Raw genomic sequence first — 23,109 nt, forward strand, 5'->3', positions numbered from 1 at the left:
AGTAGGTTTTATGAACAGAAGCATAAATCTTACAAACCAAAAAGTTATGTTGCTCATTTGAATTTTATTAAATTTTAAACATAAAAGTGTGGGTCAATTATTATACAACCCCTATGTTTAATATTTTGTGGAATAACCCTTGTTTGCAATTACAGCTAATAATCGTCTTTTAGAAGACCTGATCAGGCCAGCACAGGTCTGTGGAGTTATCTTGGCCCACTCCTCCATGCAGATCTTCTCCAAGTTATCTAGGTTCTTTGGGTGTCTCATGTGGACTTTATTCTTGAGCTCCTTCCACAAGTTTTCAATTGGGTTAAGGTCAGGAGACTGACTAGGCCACTCCAACACCTTGACTTTTTCCCTCTTGAACCAGGCCTTGGTTTTCTTGGCTGTGTGCTTTGGGTCGTTGTCTTGTTGGAAGATGAAATTACGACCCATCTTAAGATCCTTGATGGAGGAGCGGAGGTTCTTGGCCAAAATCTCCAGGTAGGCCGTGCTATCCATCTTCCCATGGATGCGGACCAGATGGCCAGGCCCCTTGGCTGAGAAACAGCCCCACAGCATGATGCTGCCACCACCATGCTTGACTGTAGGGATGGTATTCTTGGGGTCGTATGCAGTGCCATCGAGTCTCCAAACGTCACGTGTGTGGTTGTCACCAAAGATCTCGATCTTGGTCTCATCAGACCATAGAACCTTGAACCAGTCTGTCTCAGAGTCCTCCAAGTGATCATGAGCAAACTGTAGACGAGCCTTGACATGACGCTTTGAAAGTAAAGGTACCTTACGGGCTCGTCTGGAACGGAGACCATTGCGGTGGAGTACGTTACTTATGGTATTGACTGAAACCAATGTCCCCACTGCCATGAGATCTTCCCGGAGCTCCTTCCTTGTTGTCCTTGGGTTAGCCTTGACTCTTCGGACAAGCCTGGCCTCGGCACGGGAGGACACTTTCAAAGGCTGTCCAGGCCGTGGAAGGCTAACAGTAGTTCCATAAGCCTTCCACTTACGGATGATGCTCCCAACAGTGGAGACAGGTAGGCCCAACTCCTTGGAAAGGGTTTTGTACCCCTTGCCAGCCTTGTGACCCTCCACGATCTTGTCTCTGGTGGCCTTGGAATGCTCCTTTGTCTTTCCCATGTTGACCATGTCTGAGTGCTGTTCACAAGTTTGGGGAGGGTCTTAAATAGTCAGAAAAGGCTGGCAAAAGAGATCTTTAATCCACACATGTGAAGCTCATTATTCTTGGTGCCTGAACTACTTCTTAATACTTTAGGGGGACCAAACAGAATTCTTGTGGTTTGAGGGGTTGAATAATAAATGACACTCTGAATTAACTTTTAACGTTTTTTTTTAAAAAAAAACAAAAACAAAATTTGCTGCAGTGCATTTCCCACTTCCAGGCTGATCTACAGTACAAATGTCACAATGCCAAGTTAATTCCGCATGTGTCAACCAGCTAAATCTGCAGGGGGTTGAATACTACTTGTAGGCACTGTATAACTGATAAGCATTACTATCTGAGTTTTCAAGGCATTAAACACATGGACACAGCAATAACAACAAATTTGTGAGCCATGTCACTGCTGATGGCAACAAGACAATGAGCCATGTCACTGCTGATGGCAACAAGACAATGAGCCATGTCACTGCTGTTGGCAACAAGACTGTGAGTCATGTCACTGCTGATGGCAACAAGACTGTGAGCCATGTCACTGCTGATGGCAACAAGACTGTGAGCCATGTCACTGCTGATGGCAACAAGACTGTGAGTCATGTCACTGCTGATGACAACAAGACTGTGAGTCATGTCACTGCTGATGACAACAAGACTGTGAGCCATGTCACTGCTGATGGCAACAAGAGCCTCAGCCATGTCACTGCTGATGGCAACAAGACCCTGAGCCATGTCACTGCTGATGGCAACAAGACCCTGAGCCATGTCACTGCTGATGGCAACAAGACCCTGAGCCATGTCACTGCTGATGGCAACAAGACCCTGAGCCATGTCACTGCTGATGGCAACAAGACCCTGAGCCATGTCACTGCTGATGGCAACAAGACCCTGAGCCATGTCACTGCTGATGGCAACAAGTCCCTGAGCCATGTCACTGCTGATGGCAACAAGACCCTGAGCCATGTCACTGCTGATGGCAACAAGACCCTGAGCCATGTCACTGCTGATGGCAACAAGACCCTGAGCCATGTCACTGCTGATGGCAACAGTTGCTCCCATGCGCTGCGTTTTGGTTGCTCCCATGCGCTGCGTTTTGGTTGCTCCCATGCGCTGCGTTTTGGTTGCTCCCATGCGCTGCGTTTTGGTTGCTCCCATGCGCTGCGTTTTGGTTGCTCCCATGCGCTGCGTTTTGGTTTAACTTAAATGCTGTTGAAGTCATTGACCCTGATTCATTAAGGTGTTTTCACTAGTTTTCTGGCATAATACACCACTATAAGTCGCAACATTTTTGCACACTTGGTGTTTTCTGACCAATACCAGACAGATTTGTCAAAATGGGTGGAACATGGGCAAGATGGGATGTGGCTTCACCTGCCCGTCTAATTCATGAAAAGATACACCGTTTTAGTAGTGCATCTTTGGCCAGAAATGTTACTTCAGTTAGAGAATGAGTACATCTCTGGCGGAGGCGCACGGCACTTGTAAGATGCACCTAATAAACTGGTGTGCGCCTCTTACTGAAGTAGGCTCATCCTACTTATGCACGCCCCTTCATTAGGACTAGCGTGTACCTTCTTAATGAATCCGGTTGAGAATCTCCTGGGTTACTCATATTATTATGTATGAGAGATGTAAGTGGTAAGTGCTGCGGCTGGCCGTGCTGTGCCCTCGTTATGTCTCAGCAGAGACCTATCCCTGGTGTGTTCCCTGGTGCCTGCAGTCAGACACGTGGCTATATCACAGCCAGATAATGTGAGACTACAATCACCTATGAATGCCCATATGCGCTGCCTTTTATGCAAATATACTCCTAAAATCAATGTGTATGACAAAATACAGTGTATATATATATATATTTTTTTTTTCCCATTTTATTAGAGTGTGGAAGAAGAACTTTTCTTTAAAGCAGTCTCCCTCTGCCACACGGTACAAATAAGTCATGACCAACCAGATGGTTGTGGTGATGTGCTACGATATTCCAATGGAATCTCCTCTGAACTGGAATATTATGCATCCTCCCCTGACGAGAAAGCCTTGGTTGAAGCCTCCAGAAGGTGAGGATCTGTTCAGACATTATCAAGTGAAATTTGCTTTAACAAGCGATAATTCAAAAGCCCCTTTTATGAATACGAGGAACAAATATAAAAAACTCCTTTGAACCCATTTCACATGTGATACTGTAGAGAAGCACATGTGCCTTCATTACCCCCATATAACAGAACTGTAGCGACCCCTCATGCGGCCACACAAGCTCTATACTTGTTAAATATTTAGTATAAACTTATTTTCAGGGTCTTTCACTGACAATTCTTACTTTTTTAAATGAATTACTGTGCTCATGAAGAGCTAATGATTATTAACTTCTATTCAAGGTAATAACTTCATTTTCTTTTTATCATAGGATGGGTGTTGCATTTTTTGGTAATAATGGAGAAAATATGGAAATCAAAATCCTTGGCAAACTGGAAAGGTAACACGTTATATTAATTAGGGGGAAAAAGAGATTTAATGGGGTTGTACACTACTCGGACAACCCCTTCTTAACTATTATTTTCCCTCCAGTAAAATAATAACAGCATATACTCTCCTCCGGTGCAACATCCCTGGAACGATGCCGTGGCTCGCCCGACCTTATGTCTTGTCACATCATGTGAGCCCTGCAGCCAATCAGCGGACGCTAATGGGTCTTTTCACTCTCTACTTACTGATGAAACTGACATCCGGAGGAGGTGAGAGAACCACAGCTGTTCTCACTTCTTCCGGATATCTATTTTGTCCTAAGGAAGTAAGAATTAGGCTATGTTCACATATTATGTTTTTTTCAGCGTTTTTTGCTGCAGATTTTTATGCAAATTTTCAGCTGCGTTTTGCAGTACCAGCAAAGTCTATGAGAAACCAGAATTCTCTGTTCACACATTATGGTTTTTTTTTGTTCAGTATTTTGTGCCTAGCATGTTTTTTTGGAAAATAGAGCATGTCACTTTTTTCAGGGTTTTTTCAGCATTTTTTTCACCCATAGGAAGTTATGGGTGGTGGAAAAAAACGCTGAAAAAAACGCACCAAAATTTGCATCAGCGGTTTTTCAGCGTTTTTGATGGCAAAATAGAATGGGGTTCTTTTTTTTTCACAGAACTTTATGTACATGCATTAATAGAGACAGAAGGACAGTGAAAAAAAACGCATCAAAAAAGCACCAAAACTGCATGAAAAATACTGAACAAAATGCCCCTGAAGATAGTTTTGCTGCAGATTTGTGACGCAAAAAAACCAATGATGTGTGAACATAGCCTAAAGCTGTTCATTAGGGGCAACGTCACACGAACCCCTTAAGACCTGGAGCCGATACTGCTGGAATAGTGAGTGTAGGCTGTTATTTTACATGGGGGAATATAGTGGTTGTCCTTTTAACTGTATATTATTGTTTGGGGCCCTTTTCCTTTCCACCTTTTCCTGGTGTAATACTGACAGTGTTGCTTTAATATAACAGGTTTTAACTGAATTACCATATATCTTCTCTATAACTAGAAATTGTATTCCTCTGTGAAAAATGTGAACGTTTCTTTGGACTTTGTTGCATATCCTGTAAATTTGTTTTAATGCCTACTCCTTGAATGAAGCCTTTCTGGCACCACAGCGTATTGTTGCAGTCCAACTGGGATCCTAGTGATCTGTTTGTGCCATCCGCATAGGGTGTTGGCTATAACATTCAGCTAACACCCTAATTAATTCAAGGCAACATTCACACTGTGTTATGCTGTCGTTCGTGGCTATCAGACGGAACAAATGCATTTAAATCAGAGCACGAAATGTGCAACTTAGACTCCATTTGTCGTACAATAGCGTAGTAGACTGCTGTTACTGCAGACTTAGCGCAGCTGTTTAACCCCTTAGATGCCACAATCAGTACTATCCCCACCACCTACATGGTTTTACACAATGTGGCATCTCCCTCTGTAAGCCCATCAGCAAACCCTGCAAGGATTGCAAATTATGTAAGTGATCAAATGATTCCAGTGGTCAAGTCCCCTATTGAGACAAAAAATGGTTACTGTGAAAAAAATAACTCCCTTTTTACACGTGTGCAGTATTGTATGATTGGAAAAATGATATAAAGAATATAAATAACCAACGTTTCCACACTGTAATGACTTCCGCCTCTTAATTTCCTGCTGCCGTTCGTGGAGAGCACAGAGATTTCCTGTCTGTGCTTTGAACAGAGCGTAACCTCTCAGTGAAGCACGGCCCTGCATGCAGGAGGCAGGACTCAGCCGGTGTGCTGAGCGGTGTGCTCCGAATGGTGAAGTCGTAGGTGGCCGCGGCCAGTGATCATTGCAAGTTATGAGTGACTGGGGAGGAGTACAGGGAGAGAGCAGAAGCCATAGAGGCAGTGCAGGCGCCACAGAGAAGAGCAGTAAACTAATCAGCTAGTGATTATTCAGAGGGATTGTGCTGGGTGTTCCAGAATGCTTGCTTACATTATATAAAATGGATACATTGTATGACTCATTGCTCCCTAATAGTACACTTCCTCTGTGTGGTGCCAGTTTCTGCACCTGTATCAGTTTTGACCCCAAGGAAATTTCAGGACAGTGCACACTAGTTGTCCACTACTTTTACATTGATCGGCCTGGGGCCAGCCCCGGCACCCCTGCTGATCAGCTGTTATTGATGCCGCTGGCCAGAAGTGCTTACTTGCGGAGCTTGGCGGTAGCTGTAGTGGCGGGGTACTACACATCCGCCCCCCATTGAATTGTATAGGAAGCGGATATGCAGTACCCCACGGCGGCCACTACAGCTAGACGGCCAAGCTTTGCAAGTAAGCTTTTCTGGTCGCTGGCACCGATAACAGCTGATCGGCCGGGTGCGGGACCCTGGCCGATCAGACATTGATGCCCTATCCTACGGATGGGACATCAATGTAAAAGTAATGGACAACTTCTTTAAGCGTTAGTAGGTAGAGACTGTGGATAACGATCCGTAGTGAGACTGTCTCAGTATAGTGCTGTTAAAAAAAAATATGAAGCAATCAGCAGGAAATGTTACATTTGCTTGTCCTGTTTGTATAAAAATCGTAATTTTTCTTGATTTTTTTTTCTTTTAAGGTACAAGTTGCTTCACATGTTGGAGTTTGATGCAAATCGGCGCAGGATGAGTGTCATTGTTGAAAGTCCTTCTGGTAAGTTTACATAAGGCTATGGGGAAATTGATTTTCAAACTGCTTCTAGTTTCAGATATTACACATATTGGCAAGTTCCTCGCACTTCATGATACATGTAAAGTCCATACAGGATGCTGCTGCTGCCTTCGTGTATCAGCACAACTTTATCAGTATACTGATTTATTCTTCTTACGGCTCAAAAGTATTTTCAGCTGCCCTGTGCCAAGGAGTGAGTTCTCTCCCCTACACTATTGCTTCCTGTGTGTGATCTTTCCTTCACACTAATACTTTTCCTGTGTACTTTGCTACTCTTTACCAGCTTTGCAGATTCTGCTGAGGATTCATTTTCTGTCTACACAGCCTGTATGATCTATCCAGCAGCAGGATCTGGGTCCTTTACCCCTTCTAATGCAGTCTACTTTGTTGTATACAATTTCTGCCTCTCCCTTTCTTGCTACTATCTCTAACACTGAGAGAAGGAAGAAATAGGGCAGAGAGAACATGACCTCAGCCCTTACCAGAGCAACCAGGTGCAGCGTGCTGCTAGCACATCCGGCCATGTGCAGGAGTCACAGACTCTTCAGCAGCAAAATAGTAGGAAAATTTGAATTACGACCATTTGCATTTGTGAAACAAATACACAATTAGAACAAATATGTGCAAATGTGTCCATAGCTTTTAAGAATAGCACATTTTTAATTCTGTATGAGCATAAATGTCCTTAATTCCTTCCAGGGGAAAAGATACTTTTCACCAAAGGAGCGGAGTCTGCCATCCTTCCAAATGCCAAAAATGGGGAAATAGATAGAACGAGGCTGCATGTAGATGAATTTGCTTTAGTAAGTTTTATTTATGACATATATTTTTTTCATGTCTTTAATATTTCCATGTGACATTTTTGTCTGAAAATATCATTCAGCCACTTGTGATGGGTTGTCCAAAAATGTCCATCAAACGATATGAACCATTTCTCGTGATATAGCTCGCCTTTATGCTACCCTCTACTCTTGTATTAAACATTTTGATTCCGAGTCATAATGAGGGACAGGAATAAGATGCACCTGATTCATTAAGAGACGCATGCCACTTAATGAATTTGATGCATTTTATCAGTGTTGTCCTTACGCCTCACCAGATATGTTAATCAAGTTAGAGACTGGAGTAACATTTTTGGCATAAAAAACGCCACCTCTTTTGAAGAATTTGACAGGTAGGTGCAGTCACACACCTTACTGCCCTGAGTCCTCCACAGTTTACACCATTTTGGCGGAGCTGGCCAAAACTTGAGTGGAAATGCCAAAAGTTGCAAAATGTTTGCTCTGCTTTGCGTTGTGCAAAAATGTAGTTATTTTATAAAATGTTTTATACCAGTTTTCTGGCCTAAACACTTTACTGACTGGGGAACAAATGCCCCCTGATTCATCAGAGTAAATATCTCCTTTTTCACAACAGCTTCCAGTTACTCAACTGTTAAAACAGCTCCCCCTCTTTTATACTAGTTGGTGACCAATATGAAGTTAGATAAAAGACATTGTATAAAAGTATCAGTGATGGCATCCAGCTACTTCTATTCATGATTCAGGTCAAGACCTCTTGGCTACATTAAATTAGTTTTGGCTCTGCACTGTCTTTTAATGTTGCAAGCTCATTTGGGAATTACAGATCAGTCAATCTGTTGCATGGGAACTGACCCAAGTATGTTAGATTTGACGTTTAACCCTTAACAACCACTCATATGCCTTTTTACAGTTGTCATGTAAAAGGGAGGCAAACCAGCACTATCCACTGTATTATTCTTATGGGGATTGTTCTCACACACCTTACGACCGACTGGATCTCCGGGTGCTCCACTGAATGATGAAAGTTCATGCAGTATCAAAGGATGAAAGGTGGCACTCACCGTCTCATAAAAAGACTTTTATTCTGGTAATCTAAAACATGGATGCAGGCGGATCTGGACTACATGAAGGACGACGGCCGTTTTGCATCAACTAACGCTTCGGTGAGTTCTGGTACAAAGACCCTTTGAAGCATTAGTTGACGCGAAACAGCCGTCGTCCTTCATGTAGCCCAGATCCTCCTGCATCCATGTTTTATGTTACCTGATTAAAAGGCGTTTTTACGGGACGGTGAGTGCCACCTTCCATCCTCTGTGATACTGCATGGACTTTTTACAGTTGTCATTAAGGTCCTTAATCCTTTATTTACTTAATCCTGACTGTGCTGAAAATTTAGTAAATAATGCTCTTCAACGGATAAAAATGTAGTGGGTGTAAGCTTTTATATTATATCAGACCATCAGCCACAATCCGATTTGCCACTGATTTAACCCGCTAGATGCCTCTGTCAATCACAACAGCAGCATTTAGATGGTTATCTGAGGGAGAAGGCCTCCTTCTTAACCTTATCGGGACCCCACAATCATAATGGCCTCGGGGCAGTGATCTGTTGAGCCCGGCCATAAGCAGGGTCTAACAGGCTGTGTCAGTGTGAAACAAATAGGTCTCATGCACTGCCGTACAGAAGTATTTAAGTGCATGAGATCAGCAATCAAAGTGAAAAATATTCAAGTCCTGTAGTGGGACTAAGTAAAAATGTAGAAAAAAAAAAAATGTGTGCATAAATGGCAAACTGTTTTGCCACTAAAAGCATCGATTTTATGTAAAAACAAAAATAAGCAAAACAAAAGTGTACACATACAGTGGGGAAAATAAGTATTTGATACACTGCCAATTTAGCAAGTTTCTCCACCTACAAAGAATGGAGAGGTCTCTAATTTTTATCATAGGGACACTTCAACTGTGAAAGAGAGAATCTAAAAATAAAAACCAGAAAATCACATTGTATGATTTTTAAATAATTTAATTGCATTTTATTGCATGAAATAAGTATTTGATCACCTACCAACCAGCAATAATTCTGGCTCTCACAGACCTGTTAGTTTTTATTTAAGAAGCCCTCCTACTATGCACTCATTACCTGTATTAATTGCACCTGTCTGAACTCGTTACCTGTATAAAAGACACCTGTGCCCACACACTATCAATCACACTCCAACCTCTCCTCCATGGCCAAGACCAAATGGCTGTCTAAAGACAGCAGGGACAAAATTGTAGACCTGCACAAGGCTGGAATGGGCTACAGGACAATAGGCAAGCAGCTTGGTGAGACGGCAACAACTGTTGGCGAAATTATTAGAAAATGGAAGAAACACAAGATGGCTGTCAATCATCCTTGGTCTGGGACTCCATGCAAGGTCTCACCTCGTGTGGTAAGGATGATTCTGAGAAAAGTCCGGAATCAGCCCAGAACTACACGGGAGGACCTGCTCAATGACCTGAAGAGAGCTGGGACCACAGCCTCAAACATTACTGTTAATAATACACTACAAATTAAAATCCTACAAGGCACGCAAGGTCTCCCTGCTTGCGCCAGCACATGTCCAGGCCCGTTTAAAGTTTGCCAATGACCATCTGACCAATGATCCAGGGGAGGATGGAAGGCCATGTGGTCAGATGAGACCAAAATGAAACTTTTAGGTATCAACTCCACTCGCTGTGTTTGGAGGAAGAAGGATGAGTACAACCCCAAGGACACAGTCAAAACCGTGAAGCATGGTTGGGGAAACCTCATACTGTGAGGGTGCTTTTCTGAAAAAGGGACAGGACAACTGTACTGTGTTGAAGGGGGGATGGATGGGGTCATGTATTGTGAGATTTTTACCAACAACCTCCTTCCCTCAGTTAGAGCATTGAAGATGGGTCGTGGCTGAGTCTTCCAGCATGACAATGTCCCGAAACACACAGCCAGGACGACTAAGGAGTGGCTCTGTAAGAAGCATTTCAAGGTCCTGGAGTGGCCTAGCCAGTCTCCAGACCTGAACCCAATAGAAAATCTTTGGAGGGAGCTGAAGCTCAATGTTGCCCAGCGACAGCCCCAAAACCTGAAAGATCTGGAGAAGATCTGTATTGAGAAGTGGGCCAAAATCCCTGCTGCAATGTGTGCAAACTTGGTCAAGAACTACAGGAAACGTCTGACCTCTGTAATTGCAAATAAAGGTTTCTGTACCAAATATTAAGTTCTGTTTTTCTATTGTATCAAAAACTATTTCATGCAATAACATGGAAATTAATTATGTAAAAATCATACAATGTGATTTTATGGATTTTCTTTTTAGATTCTGTCTCTCATAGTTAAAGTGTACCTATGATAAAAATTACAGACCTCTCCATTCTTTTTTGAAGGGAAAATTTGCAAAATCGGCAGTGTATCAAATACTTATTTTCCCCACTGTAATTGGTATTGCTTCTCCTGGAACGACCAAGCTACAAAACTTACACATTATTTGAACATCATAAAGAAAATAAATGTAGCTTTTTCACCATGCCAATACGCAAAAAAAAAATGAAATGGTGATCAAAAAAGTAGTATCAATGAAATGTCAAGTTATCTTGCAAAGAAAGAGACCTCATACTGTTCTGTTGGTAGTAAAATACAAAAGTTACATTTCTCAGAATATGGCGAAGCAAATATATTTTGTAAAATATTGTTTCTCGGTCGCTTCATTGGGAAGCCCTGGATCCATAGGTTAGTCTGCTGCCACCTAGAGGCTGGCGTTACCAATACATCTTAAAGGGGAAAAAAAAGGTTGGCTCTTCTCCAGCAGACTTTACCTCACCTGTTATCACCAGTCTTCCTCAGTTAAGATGAATGTCAGTTGGAGGCAGACATGGGTCTGAGTCTCAGATCAGTCTTAGCCTTCTTTCATTTTTTTTTTTTGCTTTTGTTTTAGATCTCGGATGATCTTTTGGAGTGTGAATGAGCATTCTGTTTCATCACACGAACCAATGATGAGGACAGCTTGTACTTGTATCCTCTCTCGTCGTTCTTGCAAGAGTGTGTACCTTGATGCAGTCGGCAATCAAGTACCTGGAGAGATTAGTCCTTTTTGACTCCTAGCCGCCCACCATAGCACGGCGTGTTTGCATGCAACAGAAGATAGAGTCCCGACTTCCCACACCCAGCCACTTGATCTCCCTTTTTCAGGATATTTATTTCAGATCACGTCCCCCTAGGACCTCTACCGTAAGATCCAGTTTCCTTTTTTTGAGGCAGGGGTCATTACGCTTGTCCTACCTCTAGAACGTTTCAAGAAGCTATACTCGAATCTGTTTGTCATACTCAAGAAGGACCAGGGTGTCCTGACCAGGGCATCCTGTCCTTGGCTTAAGCTACTAAACAAGAAGGTCTGGCTGCGCCACTTCAGTAAGGAGTCTCTCTGCTCGCTCATCAACTCAATGGAACCCAAGGAGTTTCTGTCTTTAGTGGACATTCAGGATACTTATCTTCATATTCCCATCTTTCTGGCTCACCAGAGGTTTACGTGCTTTGCAGCCAACCAAGATCATTTTCAGTTTGTGGCCCCTCACTTCTGATTGGCCACAGCGCTTAAGGTTTTCACAAAGGTTTTAACCCCAGTTATTGCACTGGTTCGGACCAGAGGGATAGTAGTGATCCTTTATTTGGATGATATTCTCATTAAGGCTCCTTCTTACTCAAAGAACTTGGAGAGCCTACAGATTGTCTTGGACACCCTGACTTGCTGAAGGTGCATTATCTACAACGAAAGTCCTCTCTGGCCGTGGTGCAGCAACTGTTTTCTGGGGATGATATTTGACACAATCTAGGCAAGACTCTTGTTCCCATAGGAAAAAAGATCTGCTCTTTAGTCTGTCTGCTCTACCTTGAGGCAACCAGGGAAGATCCCCCTCCTGTCAAGACCTCTGCAGAATGCCCTGCTGTCTTAATGGGACAGGTCGGTGCACTCTCTAGATCGACCTGTTCCTTTACCATCCTACATCAATCAGTCTGTCGGATGGTGGTTAACGTTGGCCCTGTTGTACTATAGTTGCTCTCCTCACCCCATTCAGTGACTGGAGCTCATCATCAAAACTTATCTCCTCGGATGGGGGCGGTCCTTTGTCATTTCTCCATTCAGGGCTCATGGAAGAGACAGCAACTCTCAAATCATTCTTACAGGAAATCAGAGCCATTCGCCTGTCACTTCATTGGCAGCACATGCTCTTTTTTAATTGTGCGGATTCAGTCCGACTATCACTAGGGTGCCATGTATCATCCATCAGTGCAGAACTCTGAGTCGACCAGCCATGGCAGTGGTTGCAAGGATCTTGGATTTGGCGGAAGACAGAGTACGGTTGATCTCAGTGATTCACATAACTGGAATGGGCAATGGAGCCCCTGATTTTTTTTTTAACCCGCGAGGGGTTATCCACAGGAGAGTGGTTACTTCATCAGGAGGTCTTTAGCCAGATTGGTCTTCGGTGGGGCACTCCAGACGTCTATCTAATGGCGTCTAGGCTAAACCAAAAGGTGTTCAAGTTTGTGGCCAGGTACCGAGATCTACTGACTGTTGCGATCAACACATTGGCAATCCCTTGTTTCTGTTCTCTCCCTGTACCTATTTCCACCTCTACCCAGGCTTCTCAAAGACATCAGGACAAAAGGTTGTCCCCTGGACTTAACCCAAAGATCCTGGTATACGGGCGTGATCAACCTCTTGGCAGACGTCCCTTGGACTCTCTTGGGCCGTCCAGATTTTCTTTCTCAGTATCCATACTTCCATCAGAATTTACAGTCTCTTAATTTAATGGCAGGTCTGTAGAAGCTGCTATTCTGAGGGCATCAGTACTTTTGGATCCTGTTATTCAGGCATGAAAGCCCTCGTCGTTGTGTATGTACCATCGCACTTGGAAAGCCTACTTTCATTAATGTGAATTCAGAAACATTGCTCCAATGTCTTTCTCCTTGCTAATGCTTCTCTCCTTTTTTCCATTCTGGTCTAGAGTCGGGACTGGCACTTAGCTCCCTCTAGAGTCAGGTATCCGCCTTAGCGATTCTATTTCAAAGAAATCTGGCTTCTAAGCCACAAGTCAAGACTTTTTTCCAATGAGTGGCGCACACTAGGCTGCCATATTGACCACCCATTGATTTTTGGAATCTTGATCTTGTATGGAAAACACTTTAGTCCCCACCCTTTTTGAGCCAATTAGAGACATCTCGCAATTCCGTCTTTCCTGTACGGCGGCCTTTCTCATAGATTTTAACCTCCATCAGGTGAGTTTTGAATCTGGCTGCCATCTCACATTCCTTACCTCATCCTGCACTGGGTTCAATCTTTTCTTCCTAAGGTGATCTCAGCTTTCCACCTTAACAAGGACATTGTCTTACCTTCCTTCTGCCCTTCGCCCTCTCATCCTACTGGGAGAGCTTTGCACTAGCTGAAAGTCGTCAGTGCTGTGCGGCAATACTTGGCAGCCAATCCTCCATTCAAGCAATCACATTCCTTGTTGGACATGCCAGAAGGTCACAAAGGCCTAGCCACCTCTAAGGCGACCTATGCTTGCCAGATTCAATCAACCATTATGAAAGCATATAGAGTAGGGGCCAAATATCCCCCATTCAGGGTTAGGGCGCACTCTACGCCGGCTGTGGTGGACTCTTGGGCCATCCAACACCAGTCACCTGTCCTGCTGCTCTGTAAAGCAGCTACCTGGTCATCCGTTCATACCCTTTCTAAGGTTTACAGGGTCCATAGTTTTGCTTCTGCACATGCAAATCTTGGTAGGAAGGCCGTGGTCCCCCAGACCGCAACCTAAGCAAGAGCAAATACTTCCGTGGTAACAGTATAATATCTGTTTGCTATCCCCACCCCAGGGACAGCTTTAGGACATCCCATGATTCCCATCTACCCCAATGAAGTGACTGAGAAATTAAGATTTTTGGTACTCTCCGTAATATCTCTTTCTCATAGTCTTCATTGCGGAACCGTGCACCCACCTTTGGTTGCCCAGTCGGCCATGCATTTTAGTTTTTTTTTCTCTGAGATGGTTATACTTTTTCTTTCTTTCCTTAATGCTCTAGTTCTTTTTGCTTTTCTTACTGCTTACTCCCTAACTGAAGAGGCCTGGTGCTAGCAGGCAAAGTATAGTCTGCTGGGGAGGAGCCAACTTTTTATGTTAAGATGTATTGTTCGTATCAGACACCAGGTGGCAGCAGACTAATCCATGGTTCCTGTGTCCCCCAATATAGACTACAAGCAAAAGAGTTTACAGTGAGTACCAAAAATTTCATTTTTAGTGTGCAAAAGTGCCAAATTATAAAAATATTTATACAAATCTGGTATTGCTGTAATAGTACTGACCCAAAGAACAAAGCAATCTTACAATGTCATTCTGATACGGATTTTCAAAGTAAATACACCAACCTCATTAGGCCAGATATATATTTTTAATATTGTATGCAGGACAACCACCCACTTTATCAATTCAAGCTATACTAGATGCTATGAATAAAATAAACACATAAACATAATGATCACATATGATAATTATAAGTCTGTGACCCTAATGATATTTCATAGAGCCTACAGTCATGGCCAAAAGTATTGAGAATGAGACAAATAGTAATTTTTCCAAAGTTTACTGCTTCATTTTTTGTAATGGCAATTTGCATATACTCCTGAATGTCAAAGAGTGATCAGCTTAACAGCAATTACTGTACTTGCAAAGTCAATATTTGACCAGAAAATGAACTTTAACCCCCAAAACACATTTCAACATCATTGCAGTCCTGCCTTAAAAGGAGCAGCTAACATCGTTTTAGTGATTGATCCATTAACACAGGTGTGGGTGTTGATGAGGACAGGGCTGGCGATCAATCAGTCATGATTAAGTAAGAATGACATCACTGGACACTTTAAAAGGAGGCTGGTTCTTGGTATCATTGTTTCTCTTCAGTTAACCATGGTTATCTCTAAAGAAACACGTGCAGCCATCATTGCACTGCACAAAAATGGCCTAAGGGCCCCGTCACACTAAGCGATGCAGCAGCGATCCCGACAACGATACGACCTGTCAGGGATCGTTGCTGCATCGCTAATACATCGCTGGTGAGCTGTCAAACAGGCAGGCTCACCAGCGATATCATGGAAAGAATCGTTCCACGATGTCCTGCTCCCGTTACCAGCCTGCTGCAAGCAGGAGCAGGCTGGTAACTATGGTAAACATAGGGTTACTAAGTGCGCGTGTGCCCCTAGTAACCCGCTGTTTACCATGGATACCACTCTGCTACGGTGCGCGGGAGCCTCCGCGCACCGTAGCAGAGTGGTATCCATGGTAAATAGCGGGTTACTAAGTGCGCGCGTGCCCCTAGTAACCCGATGTTTACCATAGTTACCTGCCAGATCGTTGGTCCCGCTGGTCACACACAGCGATGTGTGCTGGCCAGCGGGAGGCCAACGACCAAAAAACGGTCCAGGACACTTTGCAACGATCAGCGACCTCACAGCAGGGGCCTGATCGTTGCAAAGTGTCACACTGCGACATCGCTGGTGAGGTCGCTGGTGAGTCACCAAAACCGTGACTCAGCAGCGATATCGCTAGCGATATCGCTATGTGAGACGGGGGCTTAACAGGGAAGAGTATCGCAGCTACAAAGATTGCACCTCAGTCAACAATCTATCGCATCATCAAGAACTTCAAGGAGAGAGCTTCCATTGTTGTCAAAAAGGCTCCAGGGCGCCCAAGAAAGACCAGCAAGCGCCAGGACCGTATCTTAAAACTGTTTCAGCTGCGGGATCGGACTACCAGCAGTGCCGAGCTTGCTCAGGAATTGCAGCAGGCTGGTGTGAGTGCTTCTGCATGCACTGTGAGGCGGAGACTCTTTGAGCAAGGGCTGGTTTCAAGGAGGGCAGCAAAGAAGCCACTTCTCTCCAGAAAAAACATCAGGGACCGACTGATATTCTGCAAAAGGTACAGGGAGTGGACTGCTGAGGACTGGGGCAAAGTCATTTTCTCTGATGAATCCCCTTTTCGATTGTTTGGGACATCTGGAAAACAGCTTATTCGGAGAAGAAGAGGTGAGCGCTACCACCAGTCTTGTCTCATGCCAACTGTAAAGCATCCTGAAACCATTCATGTGTGGGGTTGCTTCTCAGCCAAGGGAATCGGCTCACTCACAGTCTTGCCTAAAAATACAGCCATGAATGAAAAATGGTACCAGAATGTCCTCCAAGAGCAACTTCTCCCAACCGTCCAAGAGCAGTTTGGCGCCCAAAAATGCCTTTTCCAGCATGATGGAGCACCTTGCCATAAAGCAAAGGTGATAACAAAATGGCTCATGGAACAAAACATAGAGATTTTGGGTCCATGGCCTGGAAACTCCCCAGATCTTAATCCCATTGAGAACTTGTTGTCAATCATCAAGAGACGGGTGGACAAACAAAAACCAACAAATTCTGGCAAAATGCAAGCATTGATTATGCAAGAATGGACTGCTATCAGTCAGGATTTGGTCCAAAAGTTGATTGAGAGCATGCCAGGGAGAATTACAGAGGTCTTGAAGAAGAAGGGGCAACACTGCAAATATTAACTCATTCTAACTGTCAATATAACCTATTGGTACTCATAATATGATTGCAATTATATTTCTGTATGTGATATAAACATCAGACAAACACTAATAAAAACCAGAGGCCAGCAGATCATGTGAAAATATCATTTTGGTGTCATTCTCAAAACTTTTGGCCATGACTGTATACTACACCTGAGACAAGCTAAGATGAATCCTTCACATAGTTACTGTTGTTCCAAATGTCAGACCTCACAGGAAGATAGTTTCTATTGTTGTGGAAATATTTTGATATCAAAGAATTGTGGGAAACTGTTACCCAATTTCATTGGGATACCTTTGATATATTTACCCAGGCGAGAGCAGAGTGGGCTCTTTATTCTTGCTTTCAATGTACTGATTGGTATAAGAATAAACAACTAATTGGAAACATCCCTATCCCACGAAGTTAAATCTATTAATTACATTGTTTCTGTAAAGTGACTACTTTTTTTTGTCTTCTTCTGTTAAGTGCGCTAGAATGAATCTGCTGAACAGTTTTGTTAAGGGGGAGGAATGGTTGTTGGCTGGTGTATTATTATATAAGATAAAATATGGTCATTAATATGTAAGCTGGTTTGTTCCCTAATAAGAGACCAGCTCATGTCTCTTGTATTTTGTGTATTGAACCTTTGACTTAAAAAAATAAATAATAATAATAATAGTGCATGCAGGCTATATTATGAAATCTAGTGACAGATCCACTTTAGAGTGTCTAATATTTTAACCTGTTATGGGGAAAAAGTTAGTTGCTTTCATATTGAATTGTACTTTGCATTTTTTTCTTGTATGCTACTATGCATTTATATTTGTATGTAAAGTGATAACACAGTTTACATAGCAATTCTATTTTATGTTTATTATATAATGTGCCACAGAGTAAAAATTCTTTCAAAAATAGAAGTGTACATAGTTTCTTTTTTTTTAGCAATTTAACAAAATACAAAGTGAGAAATCTAGATCAAATCACTATTTGGTGTGACCACTAGTGTTGAGCGATACCTTCCGATATCAGGAAATATCGTATCGGATTGGATCGGGCCGATACCCAAAAAGTATCGGATATCGCCGATTCCGATACCGGAAACCAATGCAAGTCAATGGGACACAAATATCGGAATGAAAATAAACCCTTTCTTTCCTTGTAGGTTAATTCTACATGAAGTAAAACAACTAAGAATAATGTAGAATGACATGAAAAGCCGGCAATTCAGCAGCGGCATTCACCGGTACCCGACAATTTACAACAGAAAGAATAGAGCATCACACATAGATTAGATAGATAGATAGAAACATGTCAGTCACATATATATGAAGTACAGTGACAGTGTTGCTTACTGTACTTGTCATTTAGTGTAAAGGATTTATTAAAAAAAATATTAGTGTTTTCATGCACCGTCTCTTTAAGAAAGCCGGCCGGCAATTCAGCATCTGTACCCGACAATTTAGAATAGAAAGAATAGAGAATCACACATAGATTAGATAGATAGAAACATGTCAGTCACACATATAAGAAGTACAGTGATAGTGTTGATTACTGTACTTGTCATTTAGTGTTAAAATAAAGGATTTATTTAAAAAAAAATTGGTGTGGGGTTCCCCTTAATTTTAGGCTCTAGCGGAGGTTAAGCAGACAGCTGGGGCAAATGTTTGAAGCCTGGGAAGGGGGTAATACCCACGGAGCTTCCCAGGCTACTAATATCAGCCCCCAGCTGAATACCTAGCCTTTACTAGCTATTAAAATGGGGGAACCCCCCAAAAAAAATAACGTGGGGTCCCCCCTAATTTAATAGCTAGCACAGGCTAGGCAGACAGCTGGGGGCTGATATTAATAGCCCAGGAAGGGTGCCATGAATATTGGCCCCCTCCCAGGCTAGAAACACCAGCCGTCAGCCACCCCAGAAATGGCGCATCCATAGGATGCGCCAATTCTGGCACTTAGCCTCGCTCTTCCACGCTGCCCTGGTGCGGTGGCAGGGGGTAATAGGGTTGGGGTTGATGTCAGCTTATAATGCCAGCTGACATCAAGCCCAGGTTAGTAATGGAGAGGCGTCTATAAGACACCCCCATTACTAACCCCATAGTCAAAGTTAAAGAAAAACACAAACACCCAGAATAAAGTCCTTTAATTGAAATAAAGACACAATCCTTTATTGTTCTAAATTAAACCATACTTACCATCACGCCCATTCCAGCTGAAGCCAACGATCTCCTGCAATAAAAGTAAAATAATAAAGCAACCTCATCCTTACCTTTCCATAGTTCCCACGACAGCTTCAGCTCTGCTACATCGAGATGACAGGCTGGACCGCAGCAGAACGCTGCCATCCAGCCTGTCATCCCGCAGACACTGAGAAGCGCAGGCATGCTTGCGCTCCTCAGTGTCTCTGTGACGTCATCCAGATGAGCCGAGTTCATGTCCAATGAACTCAGCTCACCTCATGCACGTCACTGACAGTGTGGGAAAATTCTCACGCTGAAGTGCTGAGTGCAGGAGAATTTTCCCACGCTGTCAGTGACGTACATGAGGTGAGCTGAGTTCATTGGACATGACCTCGGCTCATCTGGATGCCGTCACAGCCAGACACTGAGGAGTGGAAGTATGCCTGCGCTTCTCAGTGTCTGCGGGATGACAGGATGGATGGCAGCGTTCTGCTGCGGTCCAGCCTGTCATCTCGATGTAGCAGAGCTGAAGCTGTCGTGGGAGCCATGGAAAGGGAAGGATGATGTTGCTTTATTATTTTACTTTTATTGCAGGAGATCGTTGGCTTCAGCTGGAATGGGCGTGATGGTAAGTATGGTTTAATTTAGAACAATAAAGAATTGTGTGTTTATTTCAATTAAAGGACTTTTTTCTGGGTGTTGTGTTTTTTTAAATACTTTACTAGAAATTCATGGTGGTCATATCTAATATTGGCGTGACCCCATGAATTTCGGGCTTAGGGCCAGCTGATAATGCCAAGCTGGCCTTAACCCCTTTATTACCCAGTGAGCCACCGCACCAGGGCCCTGGATGAGTTGGGTACAGCGCCAGAAGATGGCGCTTCTATGAACGCGCCATTTTCTGGGGCGGCTGCGGACTGCAATTTGCAGCGGGGGTGGCCCAGAAAGCTTGGGCCTCCCTGCGCTGCGGATTCCAGCCCCCAGCTGCCTAGTTGTATCTGGCTGGGCACAAAAATAGGGCGAAGCCCCACGCATTTTTTTTTTAAATTCATGAAATTCATGGAATAATTAAGAAAAAAAGGGCTTCCCTATATTGTTGTGTCCGGCTAGGTACAAATAGGCAGCTGGTGGTTGGGGGCAGCCCGTTCCTGCCTGCTGTACCTGACTGGACACAAATATAGGGCGAAGCCCCACATCAATTTTTTTTAATTATTTCATGAATTTCCTGAAATAATTAAAAAAAAATTGACGTGGGGCTTTGCACTATATTTGGGTCCAGCCAGGTACAGCAGGCAGGAACGGGCTGCCCCCAACCACCAGCTGCCTATTTGTATCTGGTTGGACACAACAATATAGGGAAGCCCTTTTTTTCTTAATTATTTTATGAATTTCATGAAATAATTAAAAAAAAAAAATACTTGAAGCTTCTCCCTATTTTTGTGTCCAGCCAGGTACAACTAGGCAGCTGGGGGATGGAATCTGCAGCGCAGAGAGGCCCAAGCTTTCTGCCCCCCGCTGAAAATTGCAGTCCGCAGCCGCCCCGGAAAATGGCGCGTTCATAGAAGCTGGATGCTGTACCTGGCTGGCATACAAAAATATGGCGAAGCCCACGTCAAAAGTTTTGGGAAAAATTAATTTAAAAAATAAATAATAATTTAGGGACTGCATCTTTATTAACTCCTCAAATGTCATTTAGTGTTAAAATAATGGATTTATTTAAAAAAAAAATGGCGTGGGATCCCCCATAATTTTAGTCTCTAGCGGAGGTTAAGCAGACGGCTGGGGCAGATGTTTGAAGCCTGGGAAGGGGGTAAAACCCACGGAGCTTCCCAGGCTACTAATATCAGCCCCCAGCTGAATACCTAGCCTTTACTAGCTATTAAAATGGGGGACCCCCCCCAAAAAAATGACGTGGGGTCCCCCCTATTTTAATAGCTAGCAAAGGCTAGGCAGACAGCTGGGGGCTGATATTAATAGCCCAGGAAGGGTGCCATGAATATTGGCCCCCTCCCAGGCTAGAAACACCAGTCGTCAGCCGCCCCAGAAATGGCGCATCCATAGGATGCGCCAACTCTGGCACTTAGCCTCGCTCTTCCACGCTGCCCTGGTGCGGTGGCAGGGGGTAATAGTGGTGGGGTTCATGTCAGCGCCAGCTGCCATGAAGCCCAGGTTAGTAATGATGGGCGTCTATAAGACACCCCCATTACTAACCTACAAAGTGTTAAAAAGAAAAAACACACACTACACCCAGAAAAAAATAATTTATTTGAAATAAAACACACAATTTTATTTAATTCTTAGTTTACTAAAAATAATAGTTACCTGTCCACGTTCCTGCGCTGATCTCCCATGCACAGCTGTCACATCTGGAGATGGTGACAGCTGTGCATAGCTGCTGTAAGCTCACGCTGCCGGGAACACGTCCGCTCCCGGCAGCGGGAGCCACTGACTGAGGTCACCGGAGTGCATTCAGTCAGCGCAGCTCCGGAGACCTCCTTTACGGCACTGCTGTACCGTGGGAATTTCTCACGGTACAGCAGGGCCGTAAAGGAGCTAACCGGAGCAGCGCTGCCTGAACTCCGGTGAACCCGCTTATGCAATGACGGGGCTGCTTTACGGCCCCGTCATTCTAGCGGCGGCAGCGGTTCAGAGCGGTCACATTCTATGTGGCTGCTCTGAACTGGAGATCTTCGTGGGACACTCGTGGACTACTACGGAGGGGTAAGGATAAGGTTGTGGTTTATTATTTTATATTTTATTACAGGAGATCGATGGCTTCGGGGAATTAGGTGTCTTGGTGAGTATAGGTGTAGTTTTTTATTTTTTACTTTATTTTAGGTGGCGATCGGCGGGGACAGGTAATGTATGAACTAATTTCTTTTAGGTAACCACTGGCCACCAATGACATGTATTTAACATTTATTGGGGACACAGTAGGGCAATTTAAATAGCAGGATCAGTCTGATGGGAACTACTGCTCCCATCGAGCTGATCCTGCTGGCAGGAGTGGACGGGGGACAGACATAGGCCGATGGGAGTAGTAGTGTCACATCGGCCTATGTCTGCCTGCACGCACACCCCGCGCGCAGACACCCCGCGCGCGCACACACCCCGCGCGCGCACACACCCCGCGCGCGCACACACACACTAATCATGACGGGTCTGGGAGGTGAGGCTGACCTGTGCGGCCGTGGGAAAGTTCATGTGAGTTCATGCAGTCAAGCATGAACTCACATGAACCCTCTGAGGGCAACGCGGCGACTTCAAATGAACAGCTGATCGGCATCACCTGATACCTCAGCTGTTCATTTGAAATAACCGGCGGGAAAGCGCAGCACAGAACGGGAAAGCCGGCGGTGAAGTCTTTTCACTGCCGGCTTCCCCGCCCGGGTCCTTCACTCCCCGCTCCTTGGAGCTGCGCTCCCCGCCCGGTCCTAACTTACGATCGGGATGGGAGGTGGCGAGGGGAGCGGAGGATCGGGGTGGGAGGCTGCGGGGAAGCAGTATGGGGCTGTGTGATTGTTTAAAAGCCGGCGGCTTTATACCGCCCGCCGGCTTTTAAACAATCAGGAGAATTCTCCCCCGCTGGGATGGCATTCTGATGACAGGCTGGATCGCGCTGCCATCCAACTTGTCATCCTTCACAGACACTACAGAGCGCAGGCATTATGGGAACTTCCGATTCCGGTATCCGATATTGTAAAAGTATCGGAATTAAGTATCGGAATTCCGATACCGCGAATATCGGCCGATACCCGATATTACAGTATCGGAATGCTCAACACTAGTGACCACCCTTTGCCTTCAAACTAGTATCAATTCTTCTACATACCAGAACTTACAAACAACTTTTGGAGAAACTCAGCAGGGAGGTTGTTCCAAACAAAACATCTTTGAGAACTAAGCATAGATCTGTGGATATAGGTTTATGAAAATGCTTCTGTCTTTTCATGTAATCCCAAACAGACTTCATGATGATGAGATCAGGGCTCTGTGGAGGTCGTTTCATCAATTCCAGGACTCTTTTTGTTCAACTTTACACAGAAGATAGCTGTCAATGACACTGGCTGTATGTTTGGTGTTGTCTTCCTTTTGCTGAAATTTGGAGTCACAAATGCCTTCCTGATGGTATTGCATGGCCGTT

General features: G+C 44.1%; 1 protein-coding gene across 6 annotated transcripts in view; it reads left to right on the plus strand.

Moving 5' to 3' along the window:
* Positions 1 to 23,109, plus strand: part of ATP11B (ATPase phospholipid transporting 11B (putative)) — a 158,466-nt gene that overhangs the window by 76,889 nt on the left and 58,468 nt on the right. For all 6 annotated transcript variants that reach the window (XM_073674984.1, XM_073674983.1, XM_073674982.1 and 3 more), the window contains exons 14-17: positions 3,056 to 3,231; positions 3,579 to 3,647; positions 6,280 to 6,353; positions 7,071 to 7,174. In XM_073674984.1, the coding sequence (XP_073531085.1) occupies positions 3,056 to 3,231; positions 3,579 to 3,647; positions 6,280 to 6,353; positions 7,071 to 7,174 (423 nt within the window). The remainder of the gene's footprint in view (positions 1 to 3,055; positions 3,232 to 3,578; positions 3,648 to 6,279; positions 6,354 to 7,070; positions 7,175 to 23,109) is intronic.

The sequence above is a fragment of the Phyllobates terribilis genome, unplaced genomic scaffold (assembly GCF_046119375.1).
Source record: "Phyllobates terribilis strain yellow unplaced genomic scaffold, ASM4611937v1 Scaffold_3__8_contigs__length_932513732, whole genome shotgun sequence".
Lineage (NCBI taxonomy): Eukaryota > Metazoa > Chordata > Amphibia > Anura > Dendrobatidae > Phyllobates > Phyllobates terribilis.